Source organism: Montipora capricornis, chromosome 1, assembly GCF_036669925.1.
Source record: "Montipora capricornis isolate CH-2021 chromosome 1, ASM3666992v2, whole genome shotgun sequence".
NCBI classification, from domain to species: domain Eukaryota; kingdom Metazoa; phylum Cnidaria; class Anthozoa; order Scleractinia; family Acroporidae; genus Montipora; species Montipora capricornis.
Genome location: NC_090883.1, coordinates 17,037,421 through 17,055,872, shown reverse-complemented (window position 1 = coordinate 17,055,872; position 18,452 = coordinate 17,037,421). Strand labels below are relative to the sequence as shown.

Here is an 18,452-nt window from a genome sequence, read left to right as displayed (position 1 = left end):
TGATACATGCAAAGCTGCGGCGTAAGACATTTTATGTTCTAGAGAAACGGTAAGGCGGTATGGCGGTAAGTTTCGTGATCATTCACATTGATGGCACTTTTAAAACTTGTGATGTGCATGCAAGAAATAACAGTCTCGATCTTCAATACAACAAATCCATGGACTCTGCGAAGCATCAGTTCTTTTAATACCTTGAACCAAATTTAATTGAGATGACAAGAGTTTATCTCGCAGCTAAGCTTGTTTGATGAGCCAGCTGTGTATCTTTTGTATACAAAACCTTTTGGTACACATTTTAGGCCCAACTATTCAAGCAAGCACCATTAAGTGCTTTGAGTTAATTGCCTTTAAAAAACTGCAATTAAATATCTTAAAAGCCAAATTAACCACCATTGATACCGTTCGAATAGTATAGTTCTCAGATCCTTTAGAGGATCTTCCACAGGCATAAGCACCTTGGGCATTATGCTCAAACTCTCAAATCTACTGTTTATCCTTCATTTTATCCATCTTTTTGTGATCTTTCAACGTAAATTGTTTGGTATGATGCCCACGAGAGGAACCGCTTGATCCATTTAACACTTTCCCCCTTCTAAATGCCAGAGAACGTTGATTATTTAAATCGTTGAAGTTTGCCGAGTCTTCATATTTTGATAACACAGAATCTAGTCCAAGAGAACTAGAGTCCAATGGCAAATGCAGTCCATAACGGGACGGTCTAAAACTATTTTGGATGTGTGATGCTCGATATCTTGAATGCAACTTCATTAGGCGGTTTATATCTGGGTTTGTTTGTAGTGGAAAGTTTTTTCCACGAGCTGTATTGTCGCTAATTTCTTCCATAACCAAATTGCTACCAATTTGTTTGGACTGAGGGGGTAGCCTTTCTACAGGCTCGTTCTGTTCAATGAAATTGTCATCTTGTGTTGTAAGTTCATCCATTGACCTTACAGCGTCATCCTCGGGCTCTGTGTGCATCCGCTGAGTTGGGCTCGGGGAGCCTTGAAACATTGAAGCAGACCTTGGTAGGTCAAAACCGCCAGCTCTTTGAAGAAGTGACCCCCCACGAGTTGGTGCGTCTTGGAACGTACTTTGAAGCTGACTAGTTCTTGTAGTTGGAAAGTTGATTGGCAAGCCAGGCAATGGCGGCATTCTAAGGGAGTCACCAAGAGCAGAAGATCTGGACATTAATGAACCACTTATTGGGACTTCAGATTTAAAAGGTAAACCTCTGATAGCTTGCGTGGTCATTGGAGCTATAACGCCATTGTTAAGCATCTGGGCATGAATAGGTTGCTCCATGAATGGTGCTTTTGTATTGCGTTGAAACATATTTAACAAGCCAGGCTGTCTAATGCCAATATTTTGGCTCGGTTCTTGCATAATCGGGAGACTCTGCATACCATTATTGAGTTGGGCAAGGGTATTCCTCCCATTCAAATCTTCAAATCTTTCGTTACCTTCACTTTCTCCCCGGTCACTCGCTAATAAGAGCTCCTGTCTCATTTCATTTAACACCGCATCTCTGTCAGAACCTCCTAAGGCTTGCCTGAGTATCTGATGAAATAGATGTGGACTCCCTTGGCCAAATCCATTCAGTTCCTCACCATTTAAAGCCTCGTTGAGGCTTCCCACACTGTTAGGCTGTCTTTGTCCGAAAAGTCTCGCTTTTAAATTCTGTACCAAAGGAACCATCTTTAGGCCATGTCGGTGCTTTTGTAGCCTTACAAATGGATTTTCATCCCAATTATCATTGATTTTGTCTGTCATGGCTCCCGCAAAAGGTATCTGTGAAGGATTTCCAACATTGTCTAGTAACGACATTTGATTGTCTCCACGAAAAAGTTTGTTCATCAAAACCTTTTTTAACCATGGTAACATTTTTGTCGGCCATATCATAGCTTTCTTTGAATGCGACTTTTCTTTGCAGGCCTCAGACTCTTTACTGATGTTAAAAAGTTTGCACACTAAGTTCCAAATGGCCGCTTTTTCTTTTTTGACATGTTTATTGGAGTGATTAGAGTTATGACCAATAACGTGGCTGGTGTTTCCAACGTGGGATGCATTGTATTTTTCTTGATCTTTGTTTACTGAGGGGATGATAATCTTTGAAACGTGCTTTTTACTTTCCCATTTTTTCTTCTTCTCCGATACAGATCCACTGCTGTTATTTTCCTGGAAAAAGCGAGTCAGTTTGCTTTTTTTGATAAATAACTCTTTGTGTTCTTGACGACCTGGTGGAAAAACAGGGAATATTACATAATTTAATGGTACGCTGTTTACGATCAACTCAGCTTCCAAGACTCAGGCTTTTTTTTTACCTTTGCAAGACGCGATGCAAAAAGATATCAGGAAAAATATAACCAGCAGTATCTTCATGGCGGCAACTTACTGAAAATGAAAGACAGGTCAATTAGTATGCGGAACCTAATAAATGACTTGCAATATTGCCAACCTGACCTCTTGCGCACGCACGTTGTAAGTATTACCGTCTTCGATCGTCTTTAAAAGTTTCGCTGATGCAAAGCCTTGTATCGAGAAAGCGATATATGGGAGGCAATAAAACATATTCATTATTGTATATAGCAGGAAAACAGACCAGAGGGCGTTTAGAGAATTCACCAAACTCGCCGAGTTCGTCGATTTTAAATTTAAAGCAGTAAGTTCATTAACGCAGAATTTCACCATTGATGCTAAGTAGAAGTCTTATTCTCACCAAGGATGGCTTAAATTGGTCTCGTGGATGTTCAAAATGCTAGTCTATACCATATTTCATCAGGAACTTTCTACAATTATGTTTATAAGTAGGTTCTCCTCTAGGTTCCTTTCCTATGATAGAGAGATATGCCCTTACCGTTTTTTGAGTCCACAAGGACTAAAAAAGCAGAAAACATCACATGTCCACCATGTCTCCTGGTTTGTATGGTGCACATAAAAAGAAAATTTATATAAGCTACATAATTTGTATCCAATTTTCGTTGGTATAAAATCGGATGGCACTTTGACTTGGCAGAATCTAAATGATGTAAGAAACATATCATTATTTATGCATGGTTTGGTTTTCTGTTTTTGGGGTTTCATACGGAAACCGCTTTTTGTTTTTGCCCGAGCTGATTATCAACATGCGTCCTTGAAAGAGTATAGGTAACTTAATTCTTTCCTTGTATTAAGATAGACGCGCAATTGGTGTCATGAATTTGAGACTCATTCAACCACCAACGCACAAAAATACATTTACAACGGGTCATTTGATAACCTGTTGCCCTTAATCTAGAGCACTGCTTATAACCAATGAATAAAGAAGATTTAGGAAACACCCATTAGTAGTATTCTTCTTCAAAAGGTAATTTTGAGATATACCGAATCTTCATGATTAGCACTTTTCCCTTGTTTAATCGAAGCGATAAATTCAGAGATGCCTAGTTACAGAGAAAGTCTGGCTGGAGAATTGATCGAGCGCTGAGGGCGCGAGCCTTTTAGGAAGGTCCGGGGACATGCTTCCCCGGAAAAGTTTTAAATCTGAGTTCTCTTAGATCATTTTCTCTGCAACTTAATTTCATTTAAGGACACATTTTAGTCATGTTACAATGACCAAATGTCCAGGTAGATAATGGTTAAAAATATGAACTAGCTACAACTACTGTCAAATGAAACCCGTTAATTTTTAGAATTCAAACAGAATTCTAGTACTTAGGCAATTTTCTTACAATGGACAACTTAAATTGATGCACGCTATTTTTTTTGTAGGAAAAACCTTTATAGTATCAAATGTATCCGTATGGGAAAAGATAAGAACAACCCCAAGTTCAGGAAAAATTTACACATTCTTATAAAAAATAGCGTATATATCCAAAGATAATGTCTTGAAACTCTTCAGAATCACTTTTTGCTAGTAGCGCTGGAATGGAGATTCTTACAGTCTTGGCATTCTTTACCACGGTGCTTGGTGGTTTGAAAACATGCACTGGCTTATCATTAGCTAATTTTATTGTCAGAATGCTTGGTACAGTTCCATAAGGATCGAGGTTTGGTCAGAACGACGTTTTGTTTTTCCGAACCATCGAAAAAATTCTCTTCTGCATTGGAATGAGGTATAGTGAGAACAAGTTTGCCAACTTTTAAAATGCGGCCAAATCTGTAGCTTCCATCAACGACTTTCAGGTTGGACAAATAGAGCCAAATTACATCCATTCTGTAGTAGGTAATAGGCCCACCTCTGCTGACTAATTCGAATATTTCACTGTCATCAAGCAACTGATATTCTATGAATTCTGCACCAGGCAGCTTGTCGCCGTGTTCTTGTGGTGAGGAGTATGGAAGGAGGTTGCTGTAACGCAAAACGAAAAACTCAACTTGTGCGATACTCTCGACATTACGTTAACAAACTTTGCATCTGTCGTTGGCATATTTGGAAGAGAATACCCCAGAGCTTTGACATAGAATGCGCCCCACTCCCTTAAAAAACTTGCTGTATTGGGCCTAAATGATGTCACCTTCTGCAAGCAGCTTGGTTAGATGTGTTTTCGTTTTCATATTAACGAAAATGCTTCTATCTGGTAGATGAACGCTTGTGTCAAACTTCAGTCGCTCTTGGCTGCTTTGATGGTAGTGATTGACAGGAACTTACCAGCAAGTTGTGTCAAGAAAGACTGAATCTCCTGATCTACAAGTGAGATGATTGGATCCTCTCGGTGTAAGAACTGATTAAAGTGCATAAACTTTTGCAGTGTAGCATGATAGAAGTAAAGGTACACCTCTGTCACAGAATCAGCAAACAAATTGTGCAGCCGCTTAAATCGGGAGGAGTGTCCTCGTGAGATGCAAAGTAACCTTTCAATGCAGCTTATTGCTGGAGTGACACTTTCTCAGCTCTTTCCAGGCTAAGCCACCTAGTATTAACATGTTTCATTATATCTTAGTAATTAGTGCCACAGTAATCACACAGAGTAGACTTTCTCTTGGTGCTTTTTTCGAACCATTAGAACCAATATTAAATCCTGCCACGATTTGAAAGGCATCCGCTGCTTTACCAGCGGTATTGTTGACAATGTGACGCCATTATATAAACTCCTTCATTTCGACATCCCATATTTACTGAAGTGTTGTCAAACCCGAGGCCCAAACAGTTATTCCTTGTAACGGAGTGCGTTTCGAAGACTAATCATTCATCCTCAATCACTTGCACATTTTTAAAGTCCATCATCAAGAAGTGGAGAGATGTAGTGTTTTTGAGACTTGTCAATCATTTATGTAATGACCCACGCGGTTTAGGAGCTAGAATTTTTGTATTTTGTAGCGGTCAGTGTAAAATGCAGACTGAGGTTATAATGTAACAGTTGAAAAAACCGAAACACTTTAGAAATGCTAAAAATTAAGCCTAAATATTGTTTTCGGCCTAATTAGGCCTAGGGTTAGCATTTCTCAGGGGTTTGGGCTTTTTTAACAGTTACATTATAACCTCAGTCTGCATTTTACCTCTAGTCTGCAGTCTGCATTTTACACTGACCGATTTTTTAGTCGTCATGTCTGTTTAGTAAATACTGTTGTGTTCGGACAAGTGGTTTCAAGTGTTTATTGGACCGTAAACATCACATCTGACGACGAGGATTAAGCAAAGAACCCAGAGAGCGCGTTCCGGAGCGATTTCTAAAGAGTTTTCCAAAGAGAATTCCGAAGCGATTTCCCGCGAAATCAAAACAATGGCGATTTCACTGCCTAACTTCCCACCGTTTAAAGTTCACCTCTATGGAAATGCAGGCCCTAGATGGAAGAAATGGCTAGGACGATTCGAGAGATTAACCATTGCAATGGGGATTACCGATGACAAGCAGAAAAGGCTCTTCTGCTGCATTACGGCGGTCAAGAGGTCGACGAGATCTTCGAGACACTTCAAGATGTCGGCGAGGACAAGGATTACAACAAAGCCGTTGAAAAGCTAACCGCTTACTTCTCTCCACAAGTGAACACAACATACGAAGACTACAACTTCCTCAGGGCAAGCAAAAGGATGGAGAAACCCTGGACAGTGTCTGAGAAGCCTAGCAAAGACATTTCGCAAATCCAGACAGAGATTAAAGAACAAATCATCTTGAACTGCCAGTCAAACCCCCTTCGGCGTAAAACTCTGCGAGAGGACCTCGATTTAGCTGCTCTCATGAAAGCTGGTAGAGCCCTAGAAGCGAAGTACAAGTGAAGGATTTTGAAAATAAGGATAAAACCGTGTACGCGGTAAAATCACCCCAAAAAGGAAACCTGACGCAACCCAAAGGCAAACAGCGCCGTCCGAAAAATCGCCAGAGTCACGCAACTGTGAAAAATCCCGAAAGCGCGACGGAAAATGTAGGAACTGCGGTGGAATATACCCTCATAGAGACAGCCGCCCCACGAAGAACAAAAAGCGAACCTCATGTGGCAAACTAAACCATTTTGCCCAAGTTTGCAGAACAAACCCACCTGAGTCGGCAAACCAGGTCACGCATCGAGACACTGATGTAGAAGATGAGTACGTGTACACAGTAGGCCGTGACAAACAACCTATGTGCCAAGTCAAGATCGACGAAAAACAAGTGAAAATGATGGTTGACTCCGTAGCATCGGTTGATCTTATCGATGAGAACACCTTCTGGGAATTATACAAGGAAAAAGCTCCAGAAAAAACCAGGCGCAGAATTTTCTCCTACGGCTCACCGACACCCCTACCCCTACTGGGAACTGTCAAGGCCGAAATATCCGCCAATGCCAACGGCACACAAACAACCTTGCACATTGTCAAAGGTGCTCCAGGAAACCTCCTGGGTTTCTACACTGCTAAACAGCTAGGCGAGCTTAAGATCGTCAATCAAGTTAAAACCAACGAGACTCGTTTCCAGTCCCCCCACGAACAGGGAATTCGAAAGTCTGTTTGGAGGAATCAGCAAAGTAAAAGGAAACGTTATCAAGCTTCACATAGGCCCTGACATCAAACCCAAGCAACAACCGCACCGCCGCATCCCCTTAAATGTCAGAAACGATGTCGAGATGGAGTTGAAGCGCTTAGAAGAACTAGACATCATCGAGCCAGCGACCGGTCCGACGACCTGGGTGAGCCCCATTGTCGTAGTCCCCAAGAGCTCTGGCCAAGTGAGAATATGTGTAGGCATGCGAGAGGCGAATAAGGCTGTGAAGCGAGAAAAGCACTTGATGCCGACAATCGACGACCTAGTTGCTGACCTCGACGGAGCGACAGTATTCAGCAAGTTAGACCTCTCGTCTGGATAGCACCAACTCGAGCTAGCACACACGTAGGACTTCGGCAATACAAACACTTAATGTTTGGAATCAACGCGGCGTCCGAGATTTTCCAGAACGCAATTGAGGAAATACTTACAGGCCCCCCTGGATACAAGAATATCTCTGACGATATCACCGTATTCGGAAAAACTCAGAGGGAGCATGACGAGAGTCTCCGTGGCGTGCTGCAACGGCTCCAGGCACACGATGTGCGCCTGAACAAGGAAAAATGCAGCTTCTCAATGAGTGAGATAATAAAGCTCTACGGACATATCATCAGCAAGAACGGAATCAAGGCAAACCCAGGCAAGATCAAGGCGATAACTGACATGAGCAAACCAGAGAACGTCAGTGAGGTGAGGTCACTTCTAGGAATGGCTCAGTACGTGTCCCGTTACATCCCAGATTCCGCTAATTTTGCTACGACTGTTAACCAAGCACGAGACGCCCTGGCAGTGGGCCGACGAGCAGCAACAAGCATTCGACAAGTTAAAAGACACACTGACCAAGAATCATGTGATGTCGTATTTCAACCCGAGACTCAAGACCGAAGTGATAGTAAGTAACTAAGTAAGTAACAACTTTATTTATAGAGGGTAACACATAACAGTTAAAAACTGACAAACCAGTGGCCCTCTAAATAGTCGACTATTAGCCCTATAATAGTCGACGCGAGCCCCGTCGGACTTGGAGGTTTGTTGGTGCAAGACGGTGAAGTTATCAGCTACGCGAGCCGAGCACTCAGCGACGTCGAGCACAGATACTCCCAGACCGAGAGGGAAATGCTAGGAGTAGTTTGGGCTGCTGAACATTTTCACCTTTACCTGTATCGGTCAGAGTTCACCATCGCTACAGATCACAAGCCGCTTCTGGGGATCTTCAACAGTCACAAGCCAACATCACCACTCATCGATAGATTGAAGTTGAGGCTAATGCCCTCTAAATGTCAGCTTATCTACAGACCTGGAAAAAACGCCGAAAACCCGGCCGATTTCATGAGTCGTCACCCAAGTACCGCAGAATGTGAAGAATGCAACATCGCGGAAGACTATGTTAACTACATTTGGAACCAAGCTGTACCAAAAGCGATGACACTGCAAGAAATCAAGTTGGAGACGGAGAAAGACTCTTCGCTCCTGGCGCTTATCAAGGCCATTGAAACCGACCTGTGGACGGATCCCTATTGGTCTACAAGGGAACAATATTGAGGGGAAATAGGATCGCAATCCCTAACAAACTGAGAAACAGAGCTGCAGACCTAGCGCATGTTGGACCCCAAGGAATCGTAAAGACAAAACAGTTCATCAGAGAGAAAGTCTGGTTTCCCGGTGTGGACGAGATTGTGAAGGAGAAAGTCGACAGCTGTCTACCATGCCAAGCAGCAACTACTTGCAAGGCACAGCGACTCGAACCTATACGGATGACACCGCTACCAACCGCTCCGTGGAAAGAACTCGCAAATGACTTCCTAGGACCACTTCCTTCTGGAGACTATCTCATGGTTGTCATTTACGAATACAGCCGTTTTCCGGAAGTGAAAATTGTCACATCCACTTCCGCCAGATCGACAATCCCGAAGCTCTACGCTAGGCTAGGCTAGGGATTCCTGAAGTGCTAAATAGCGACAACGGATCCCCCTTCAACGGCGTTGAGCTCAAGAATTTTGCTGAGCATTTAGGCTTTCAACACCGCAAGATCACGCCTCTCTGGTCAAGGGTAAATAGCGAAGCAGAACGTTTCATGAAGACACTAGAAAAATGCGTGAGAACCGCGACCATCGAGCATAAGAACTGGAAACAAGAGCTCAACAAATTTCTACGGCAGTATCGGGCGACACCTTTCTCGACTACTGGCATCTGACCATGCGAAGGACCTAATCAGAGGAAGCTCAAGACCACTCTGCCAGAAGGGACGCCACCAATCCTCCGACAAACCATTGTTGAGACACCGAAGAACCTGGCAGAGAGAGACGCAGACCAGAAAAAGAAGATAAAGGCGTATGCTGACCAAACGCTAGGTGTGAGAGAAAGCAATATCAACCTGGGAGAGCAACCAAAGGCCAACAAGCTCAGTACCCCGTTTAATCCAGTGCCTCTTGTAGTCGAAGAGAAAAAAGGATCGATGATTACCGCAAGCGACGGACGCTTGACCGCTACGTGCAACTCATTGATGTTCAAAGTTGTTCCCAGACACATCGAGCATACTGGAAACCACACACAAGAGATGAACGAAGACGTTTCAGCAAATCCCCAACCACTGGAAATTTAGGAAGTGGACAAGATAACAAAGTCTTCAAGCCCTACTGTATGCCTAGGACGATCACAAAGGCAGACAAGGCCTCCCGCGAGATTCGCAGACTACGTTCTACTTGTTCACGAGAACTAGACACCAGAAGCATGCAATGGATTTTTGTGACTCTGTAACTCGTTTTAGTTTGTCGTTTTCATATTATAAAAAAGTCGTTTAAAGAAATCGTTTAGGTCAATCACTTACACATATCCAAAGTCCATCATCAAGAAGGGGAGAGATGTAGTGTTTTTGAGACTTGTCAATCATTTATGTAAATGACCCACGCGGTCTAGGAGCTAGAGCTTTTGTATTTTGTAGTCGTCATTTCTGTTTAGTAAATACTGTTGTGTTCGGACAAGTGCTTTTCAAGTGTTTATTGGACCGTAAACATCACTCCTACCCCCCGCTGTTGAAGATGATGCCATGCACATATCTAAGAAATGGGTCGATACTTGGCAACGGCTAACATAAAAATCCTGATGGGCAATGGATTCATTTTCTACACACCGTTATCACCTGAACCATCAATGCATGCAGAAAAGGGATTTTCTTTAATCGAGGCGACAACATTTTGTTGGAAATGTGGTGCAATTGCACCGTTAACAACATACGTTGTTAACGATAACGATAATGATACTGATGACGATAATAATAAAGATAATAATTACAATAATAACAACGTCCGATCTTGTTGATGAAGCGGGGTGATAAACCTTCCTTGTGGTTGAAGATGGTGCCCTTTGGGGGACGGAGATGATGATTACAAGTTTTTTTCGGGGTTTGGAAGCTGATGATATTAAAAAAAACTGGCAGTAAAGGAGACTCTTGAAGTAACAATGCCTTAGATAACGAAATACCTCAGAAAAATTAAAGCTGACTGGGGCAATGTGATAAAGCCAATCAACACCTGGTATCGCAGAGGTCATGAATACGATTCCCGTTCAAACCTGAATTGTCAGAAATTTAGTAGCCCTTCCCTTTTGTTACCGCATAATAAGTAATATTCATAAATGTGATGCTCCAGGATCCCTGACATGTAAAATCGTCCAATTCTCTACTTGAACCCGGTGTGGGCACACACATACTGTATATCTGGCAGTGTCCTATCCGTTGGTCAGCCGGACGTCACTTTCGGGATTTGAAACACCTTCACTAGCCTTACTGTTATTAATTTCAGTTGGAAAGAAAATTGGGTTCACCAAAGGAGGAATAAGTAGTGATTGAGAAACTATCGATGGTCGCTGGAGGTATTTGTCGTTAGAGATAAAAAAAAAACCGTTAAGAGGGACTAGAGAGAAGAATAAGTTGAAAACATACAGCGTTCATGAACATGGTCGGTGGAGACGAAAGTCTGCAAAATGGACACAGGACTGATGTGTACAAACACTTAGCTTGTTTTCCTTCAATTAAACCACTCGATATTCCAGCGGCGAAATGTTTGGAGGCAATGATTGGAGAGGGTCATGTAAATAAACTCTGAAAATTAGAATATAAACAAAAGATAAAAGGGATCCTCGCACTTATCTGGAGAATTTTGAGCAATTGTCTATTATAGACACCTGAAAAATTCAGGTGGCTTCAACGGGATAGGAACACTCGACCTCTGCGATGCTGAGCTATGAAGCCATTCAATTGGGAGGAGCTCAATTTGTTGGGCTCATGTATATCCGTGAAAGGATTGCACTTTTGCATTCAGTTATCTCTTCTGCCATGTTCACCAGAGTTTGTTGACTGCGTAGCAAGCGAACTCGCGGGCTTTTAGAGCTTAGAATAGACGGACAAAGAAACTTCGAGGGGGTGAGAATAAAAAAATGAGAAATGTTGGAATGGGAAGTGATACCTTTTCACCTACCCCTTCCCCTTTTAAGTTTAACTTGGTCTAATTGTTCGACGTGAACATCTCAAATGCCGTTCCTCAGTCTCATTGTTTGATTTTTTATTTTGACTTTAAGGTGAATTCGAAGGGAACAATTTACCTAATGAAGTCAAGGACCCAATGCAAACGGAATATGTAATTTCATATCTAAGAATTTTCGAGGAGCAAAATTAAAAAATAGAAAACGTGGAAATGAAGTCGTCGAACGACAATCGAAGACAGGATCATAAATCCGAAGTTAGACCGATTTTCTCTTAGCTCTCTAGTAATGCAAATAAAGTGAAGCCTAAAAAAATGAGTTAGGTGCAAAACTTGTCGATTAAATTTATAACTAATCGCAAGCAAATGGCACGTACATATTTTCATGATTCATACCTCATAAATATTCACGGCCAATCTAGAGAAGGCGAATTGATTACTTTTATCCTTCCTCCTGCATTACCTTTAGGTAATTGCCAATCTAGAAAGGAAGCTCTAAAGCCAAAGAGGACACCTACTTTTTTCACTTCAAATATAGGAACCATGCCATGTAAAAGCGGGTTTAAACACAAGGAGCCCACACATGTAAGTAGTTTTTCTTTTCGAAAGTTCTTTTTTCCGGCCGTAAAAAAATTCAAGCAAGCAACTTTGGACGTACAACTACTGGCATACGTTAGGTCAGACTGATTATCTGATTGGTGTCAAAGAAAATCTGAAAAGCAGAAGCCAATACAATTATTGCACTTCTGTTCATTAACGTGCTCATCGGGGTTACAAAAATTTGATTGTGTGGATTTGCTTGTATCGTCACTTATATATGCTATGTGGCTACTGATGTTCCTGCGAGGACGAAAGGTTCGTTTTGTCGAAAACCTGTTCTTGGGGCGCCATTGTCGTTTCTCTTCACACGAAGTCACTTTTCCCTTTTTCACTGACCGTTTCCGAATTTCGCTCGCTTGCTCATTTTCCCTTTAAGTATCCTGGATTGGTTCTGTAATGGTACTCTTTGTTTCTTTGAGTAAGCGCTTCCTGACTTCATTAACTTCAACATAGCTTTAATAGCAACCTCAACACTTTTTCGAGCCAGTGGATCCTTTACTTTATTGAACACAGCTCCTAGAACTCTCGAAGCTTCAAGGTAATTTGGTGTTTCGCTTTCGCTGTTGCTTGTGGACAAAGCTTTCTTTTCACTAGCAAATGAAGAAGACTCTGACTCCTTTGTTGCTGGAGAATTCATAAAGGCCAATGAGCCAAAGTTAACTTCCTTATTTGCTTCGTCTTTTAGAAATGGGTCTTTTCCGATATCCTCTCCGGCGGAGATTTCTTTGTTTAGAAGAGATGATACGGTGAACGTAGGAAGGGCTGTTATTGTAGCTTTATCTGTATGAACATCAAATTTCCCCTCTTGTGGTGCTGTATTTCCTTCACTACCAATGCTGGGATGATAGTCCGCTTTTCTTGGTACAACTAATTCCCCATCAGGTTCAAGTTTGATCCTGTGGAACTCAGTTCCTGAGGCTTTGGTAAAACGTCCAACGTTATCGTTGTTGTTCGGTTTGCTCATCTCTTCGAAAAACGTCGGTCGACCGATTACAGAGTCACCATTACTGACAAGAATTTCGTGATCATTACTGCTTGCTTTTGGGGTCGTGTTGACTCTGGCGGTACTTTCGGTTATCGTTCCGACTTTCTCTGCACCAAAATTTAGTAACGAATTGTTAGTGTGTTCTGGAACGCCCAAAGGAATCTTTTTTGAACCTTTCTGGTTATTTTTTGGAAAACGTGCCTTCAACCTATCACCTTTTTCTATATATTTCTCTAGATAATCAAGATCTTTATCTATGTGTTTGGCGATTTTTATTTCTGAATTCATTTTAGACTGTTTTTTCGGGCTGCTGCTGAATTTGTCCATTTCATACATGTCTTTTAACTTTTCAACTAGTAACGTTAATAAAAGACTTGAAATAGCGCCCCCTTTTTTCCCTCTCTTCTTTAATTTGCCTCTAGCATGATGTTTTGATTGTAGATTGGATATTTCCTTTAGGATATCTAAATCGTCGTTTAGATCATCAGAAGCCATGTCTTCACTAGCTGGAAGAGGAAAAGCTGGAATATTAAGCGATCCACTGTCGCCGGATATGGAATTTCCAGTCATTAGAGGGGCAAATGCCCGCTCATTCATTGAACTGTCAATATTGGTTATTTCTCCTGGGGAAACAAAGTTCTTTAGATTGCCAAACATCAAGTCTGCGAGAACACCCCTTGTTAGTCCATTAGGCCCTGTTAATGGATTCTTAGCAATTCTTGTGATATACCCTGCATCGACTGCCGGTTGCCTCTCAAAGACATTATCAAGTGCCATACCCCGTTCATGTGGCGTGTATGGGCTTCTGAGAGGAATCTGTTGCCCTTTTATTGCTCGCTCAATGGACGAATCTTGGGGTGAAGTGCGAAGGCCTAGATTGAGTTGGTTCAGGTGATTAATTTGGTCCTCAACCTGTTGCGTAGTGATCTCTCTTCCTGACACTGGCTCTTCATTCAATGTGATTGAAGATGGATTAGTGCCTGCTGATATTGTTGGTGGAAGAATAAGTTGCCTTACGAACTCGTTAGTGGAATTAGCGTTATGATCTGAAATGAAAACGGAAAATAACTGAAACGGTTTCTACACATAATGTTCAAAATAAAGGGAGCATTGTCTAACAAAACAGAATAATTTGTCCAAGCCGTACATATAATGCAAAGTAAGGTTAAGAAACGATTTCTATACGCACCAGGTGTGGTCCTAATTGATAACCCTGCAATGACCCGCAGTAATACTGTAACAAGGAGACTGCATTTACAGGCATCCATAGTTCATGTAAGCATAGATGTTTAGTTTGGTCCTTCAGCTGTAAGAAGACCAATGACGCTACTTTTAGTGCCATTAAAGGGTGTCAGTTGACAATAAATCTGTACATGTCCACCGATATATTGGAGAACAGCGGTAAACGCAGTTTTGGGAAATAGAAATTGGCATAAGGACATAAAATTAAATTACAGTTCATAGTTTCTTTATGACCTTCGTCACATTTTTTGAATCTGGCGGAAGTTGGTACAAGGCTGGGTCTCTTAATTCAACGTTAGACCACTATCCAAGACATGAAATATACTTGTCAATGGTCTCGAACTAATGTCCATATGTTTCTTGCTATACATGTAAGTTGATGTAACGCATACATTTATGGTTTCGAGCACTTCTAGGTATTGAAATAGAGTAGTATTGAAGCTACTGAAATCGAAATCGAAATCAAAATGAGAATATTGACTTATCCTTAAACAACTAAGACCATATTTGAACCGCTGCAGGTGATTTTTAAGGATCATCCTCCTCAATGGTCAGGTGATACTTGCAGGTTTCTTGGACCAAACACTTCAAATTGCATCGTCGTAATTTCATAGTTTTCGAAACAGTCACGTATTAAACTGTAACACTAGAACGATTCAATGACATATTAAATTCAGCACTAAAAGAAATTAAGAGTATAAGTTTCGTTCCCTGATCTTAAAGTTAGCGTCTGTTTCACAACCCATATGGTTATGGTAGAGACCTCGCCAACCAGCTAGAGTAAATGAGTAAATGAGAGTCAGAGTCAATGAGTAAATTACCTTAATTTGTTGACCAGCATTGGCATTTCGAGCAGTGAAAATCAGCCATGTCTTTTATAATTTTTCTCATTAATTGCTAGAGAATGAAAATCAAAATGTATCAGCGAAATCTTCAATTCCTTGTTCAGTCTTCAAGATTCGTATGAAATTGCGTAAACTGTCGTTGGAAGTTGTTAATAATACATAATAGGATGGGTTTGAACAAAGACAGCCTCTTTTAATAACTGACTCTTTTTATGGGTGAATTGAAGTGCATTATCATGAAAGCGCTATACAAGCAACGCCAATAATACACCACCAGACAGCAAGTGCACAGTTCCCTTAAAGGCCTGCAGCCTACCTACTTTTTCCGATTTCTTTGAAAACTCAAATTTTTGTTTTAACGTAGATACTTGTTTTCTTGAATTTCATTGAAATAGAATATCGTCGGCATACTTCTGAAAATCGTTTGTGTTTCTTTTATTTCTTAGCTGCACCCCCCAAAAATATGATTTATCCAGAAGGCTGGAGGTAATATTTTAGATAATGTTTTATTTTATGTTAAGGACGTTCGCGCCCATTGCTACTGCGCATTTTTCGCGCATGTCACGTACACGTCATGCATCGCAAACCAGGATGGTAAACACGATGCCAAAAGCGCAAACAGTTCCACAAGAATGGAACGTGAAAGCATGTGGCATCATGGGATAGCTGTGGACCCAGGTCCACCTCAGAAAAAGACATCAGCTGCAAAAGTTTGTTTAGTTATATTAGTTATGTTGAGCTGAGTACGTTTACCTGATCTAAATTTCACTAATGTAGCCTTTTTATTGCCGACAGTTGTAAGCTAAGTTCATCTTAAAATGCGGCAAGCTTATAAAAGTGCACCTCATTATCTCGAAAACGAGCACGGTGATTCCCCATTTTTTTTTTATTTTCCCCATTTTTTTTTTATTTTGCCTTTTTTACCTTCCTGCGTGGAAAGTTTAAAAGAAATCTGTACGTGGGAACGTTTTGGGCGCGAACACCCTTAACAGGAACTTTCCTATTTAATGTAACTGAAGAAAGATAGAGATGCACAAACAGTACATTTTTACCTTAGATAAACTAAAGGCCAGATTGTTCACGTTCATTTGAAAACTACCTTTAGTCTGACCTAATGGGCTTCATAAGACACCTGTCTTCAGCAGTGCTTTTAATAGGCATTTAAATGGAATACATTTTTTCAATGATAGGTAGAAAGATTAGTTTATAGCTGAGAATTCAAGATGAGTGCTTTGTTTCTATAAAAATCATCCATTACGTAATCAGTTAGCTTGGGTTTATCTTTTTTCCTTTTTGGTGGAATTTTAGTTTTGGACTCTTCCCTGCCAGTGTTAACCTTTCGGCAGGGATCAACCGTATGATGTTCGGCTTAGTTACTCGAGTGCGGTGTGTTTCCGTAACAAGTTGGACTTTGTGGCTTTTGGTTTTATCTGAGGCTGATGTCGTATCAATGCTGGCGTTCTTTTTCTTTTTCTGTGAAACGCTTCCTCTCCTTTTAGTGAAATATGACCCGCCTCCCAGCATTTTCTGGCTCATTCCCCCGGTTCCACCCATCATATGAATGCCATTTGTACCAGTAAACATTCCATTCATACCCCCCATTCCAGTCATGGGTTTTAGTCCATTTTCGCTTTCCATAAGGTTGATTACACCAGAGTTGTGTCGTCCACCGAATGATAATCCAGGAATGTTAGTCACTCCTCCACCGAATTCCGAGTAGCCCTTATTTCCTCCCCCTACTCCTGTGATTTGAGAAAGGCCACCAAACATCAATCTTTCAAACGTAGAGGGCTGCATTGCTTGCTCGCTGCTTCCAGCCTTATTCAATGGTATGTGGATTGGTTTTATCACGCTGTCTTGAGCGTCATTCTCCATCGCGTCATTTGGCTTATTGCCCTGCATATCATCCTGCATATTTCCATGCATGGCTTGTTGAACATTGCTGACTATGTCATTTTGCATGTCATTTAAAGATGGCGTTGGACTGATATCACCATTAGATGCTTGCTGGACTATTTGAGCTTGCAGTGGGGTAACCCTTCTCCCATTGACTCTGATGTCATTTGTCAGCTGATTAATGATTCCTAACAGTCTCTGTTGCGAGAGTCCTGCAGTTTCACCTGCATAAGATGCGTCTGCGGGACTATTACTCCAGGGTATTCGTCCGAGTCGATCCTTTAGTTTAGCCAGTACAATAGAGCTACTTGCTTCTCGAAACCCTAAGTTCTTCCGAGATGCCATTTTCTCTTTCATGGGTTCCTTCTTAATTCTTAAGGTTCCATATCTAGGTTCCCCGTCGAACTTTTCTTTAGCGGTTGAGTTGATTTGACGCTCCAATGCTCTGTGATTTGACTCTAGTAAAGAGAATGATAAGAAATTTGTCTGTAATTCAGTGATGGTAATTTTGTAATAAAATGTAAGATCTTAGAATTTCGGGGGTCACTTGCCTCTGGACTTCTGACAGTTGTAATATACCTAAAGACCTACAGGCTTGAGCAATGTGTACTGCCGATTATTATTATTATTCCCTCCAGCAAGTAATATTCCTCTGATTGTCTTTGAGCGTCAAAGCACGACAAGGCTATTAGACACTTTAACCTAATTTATGTGATCTACATGTATTCAAATGGTTCTGAAATTACAACACAAATACAAAGGCAGAGACTTAACATTGACCTGCTATTTGTAAACAGGAGAACATTCCCAACAGAATGATGATAAAGGTGCTTGTTGTCATTGCTGGGTTCTTCATGGACTTAAATCCTGTGCAAGTAAACAGTAGAATTAACAAATATATCATTTACTAAATTAATGGTCTTTACAAAGTCTATCAGCCGAAGTTGGTCTTTGCATAACTAGTTGGATACATCTCATGAATTGAGAAATTCATCGTTATCTTTCTTCATCCTATGTTGCTCGTTCACAATCTTTGCACATCCTTTATTTGGCAATGGTGCCTAATGGGATGATTTAGTTAAGTTACTGACAAGACATATATTTACCAGATACCGTGTGAAAGAAGTGTTCCCCTCGATACTTGAAAATTATTTTTTCAGTTCGTCAAAGCGAACTAAACTGCCGGTGATGTCTATTTACCATACTTAATTATTGATCACATAAAAAATGTCGAGTACTTTTTACAGTGGCGAAAGCACTTTACTGGTGTGCGGTCGAATAGCAGTGACCTTTACGCTTTACAAAAATCGAAAAAATTTGTTCAGTGTCTAGGAATATAAACTTATAGGGTGTCCCAGTTTCTTTCATCAAACACGTTTCCTCTATATTGAATAGAAGGAAATGTGATTGATTAACTGATTAAGCTGATGTTTCCAGTCCAGTTTCTCGGATTTCGATTTTGATTTTAGCT

General features: G+C 41.1%; 3 protein-coding genes across 3 annotated transcripts; all 3 read right to left on the bottom strand.

Annotated features, from left to right (window-relative positions):
* Positions 1–167: 167 nt before the first annotated feature.
* LOC138051969 (uncharacterized) lies at positions 168–3,027 on the bottom strand. Its single transcript, XM_068898316.1, has 3 exons — positions 2,855–3,027; positions 2,322–2,391; positions 168–2,234 (listed from the first exon to the last, which is right to left on the bottom strand). The coding sequence occupies exons 2-3, from the start codon at positions 2,377–2,379 to the stop codon at positions 484–486; spliced, it is 1,809 nt and encodes a 602-aa protein (XP_068754417.1). The 5' UTR covers positions 2,380–2,391; positions 2,855–3,027; the 3' UTR covers positions 168–483.
* Positions 3,028–12,016: 8,989 nt separating this feature from the next.
* LOC138051961 (uncharacterized) lies at positions 12,017–15,233 on the bottom strand. Its single transcript, XM_068898302.1, has 3 exons — positions 15,062–15,233; positions 14,188–14,304; positions 12,017–14,044 (listed from the first exon to the last, which is right to left on the bottom strand). Exons 2-3 carry the CDS (start codon positions 14,264–14,266, stop codon positions 12,342–12,344), a joined length of 1,782 nt encoding a protein of 593 aa, XP_068754403.1. The 5' UTR covers positions 14,267–14,304; positions 15,062–15,233; the 3' UTR covers positions 12,017–12,341.
* A 750-nt stretch (positions 15,234–15,983) lies between these two features.
* LOC138051951 (uncharacterized) lies at positions 15,984–18,166 on the bottom strand. Its single transcript, XM_068898294.1, has 3 exons — positions 18,088–18,166; positions 17,762–17,848; positions 15,984–17,439 (listed from the first exon to the last, which is right to left on the bottom strand). The coding sequence occupies exons 2-3, from the start codon at positions 17,835–17,837 to the stop codon at positions 16,352–16,354; spliced, it is 1,164 nt and encodes a 387-aa protein (XP_068754395.1). The 5' UTR covers positions 17,838–17,848; positions 18,088–18,166; the 3' UTR covers positions 15,984–16,351.
* Between the last annotated feature and the right edge of the window lie 286 nt (positions 18,167–18,452).

Bases quoted from the DNA above. Each gene is read 5' to 3' on its own strand.
- LOC138051969 (XM_068898316.1), bottom strand. From the start codon at position 2,379: ATGAAGATACTGCTGGTTATATTTTTCCTGATATCTTTTTGCATCGCG. The intron at 2,235-2,321 runs GTAAAAAAAAAG...TTTTTCCACCAG, and splicing joins TTGCATCGCGTCTTGCAAAG to GTCGTCAAGAACACAAAGAG.
- LOC138051961 (XM_068898302.1), bottom strand. From the start codon at position 14,266: ATGGATGCCTGTAAATGCAGTCTCCTTGTTACAGTATTACTGCGGGTC. The intron at 14,045-14,187 runs GTGCGTATAGAA...TTTTCATTTCAG, and splicing joins ATCAATTAGGACCACACCTG to ATCATAACGCTAATTCCACT.
- LOC138051951 (XM_068898294.1), bottom strand. From the start codon at position 17,837: ATGAAGAACCCAGCAATGACAACAAGCACCTTTATCATCATTCTGTTG. The intron at 17,440-17,761 runs GTCAATGTTAAG...TCTCTTTACTAG, and splicing joins CTCCTGTTTACAAATAGCAG to AGTCAAATCACAGAGCATTG.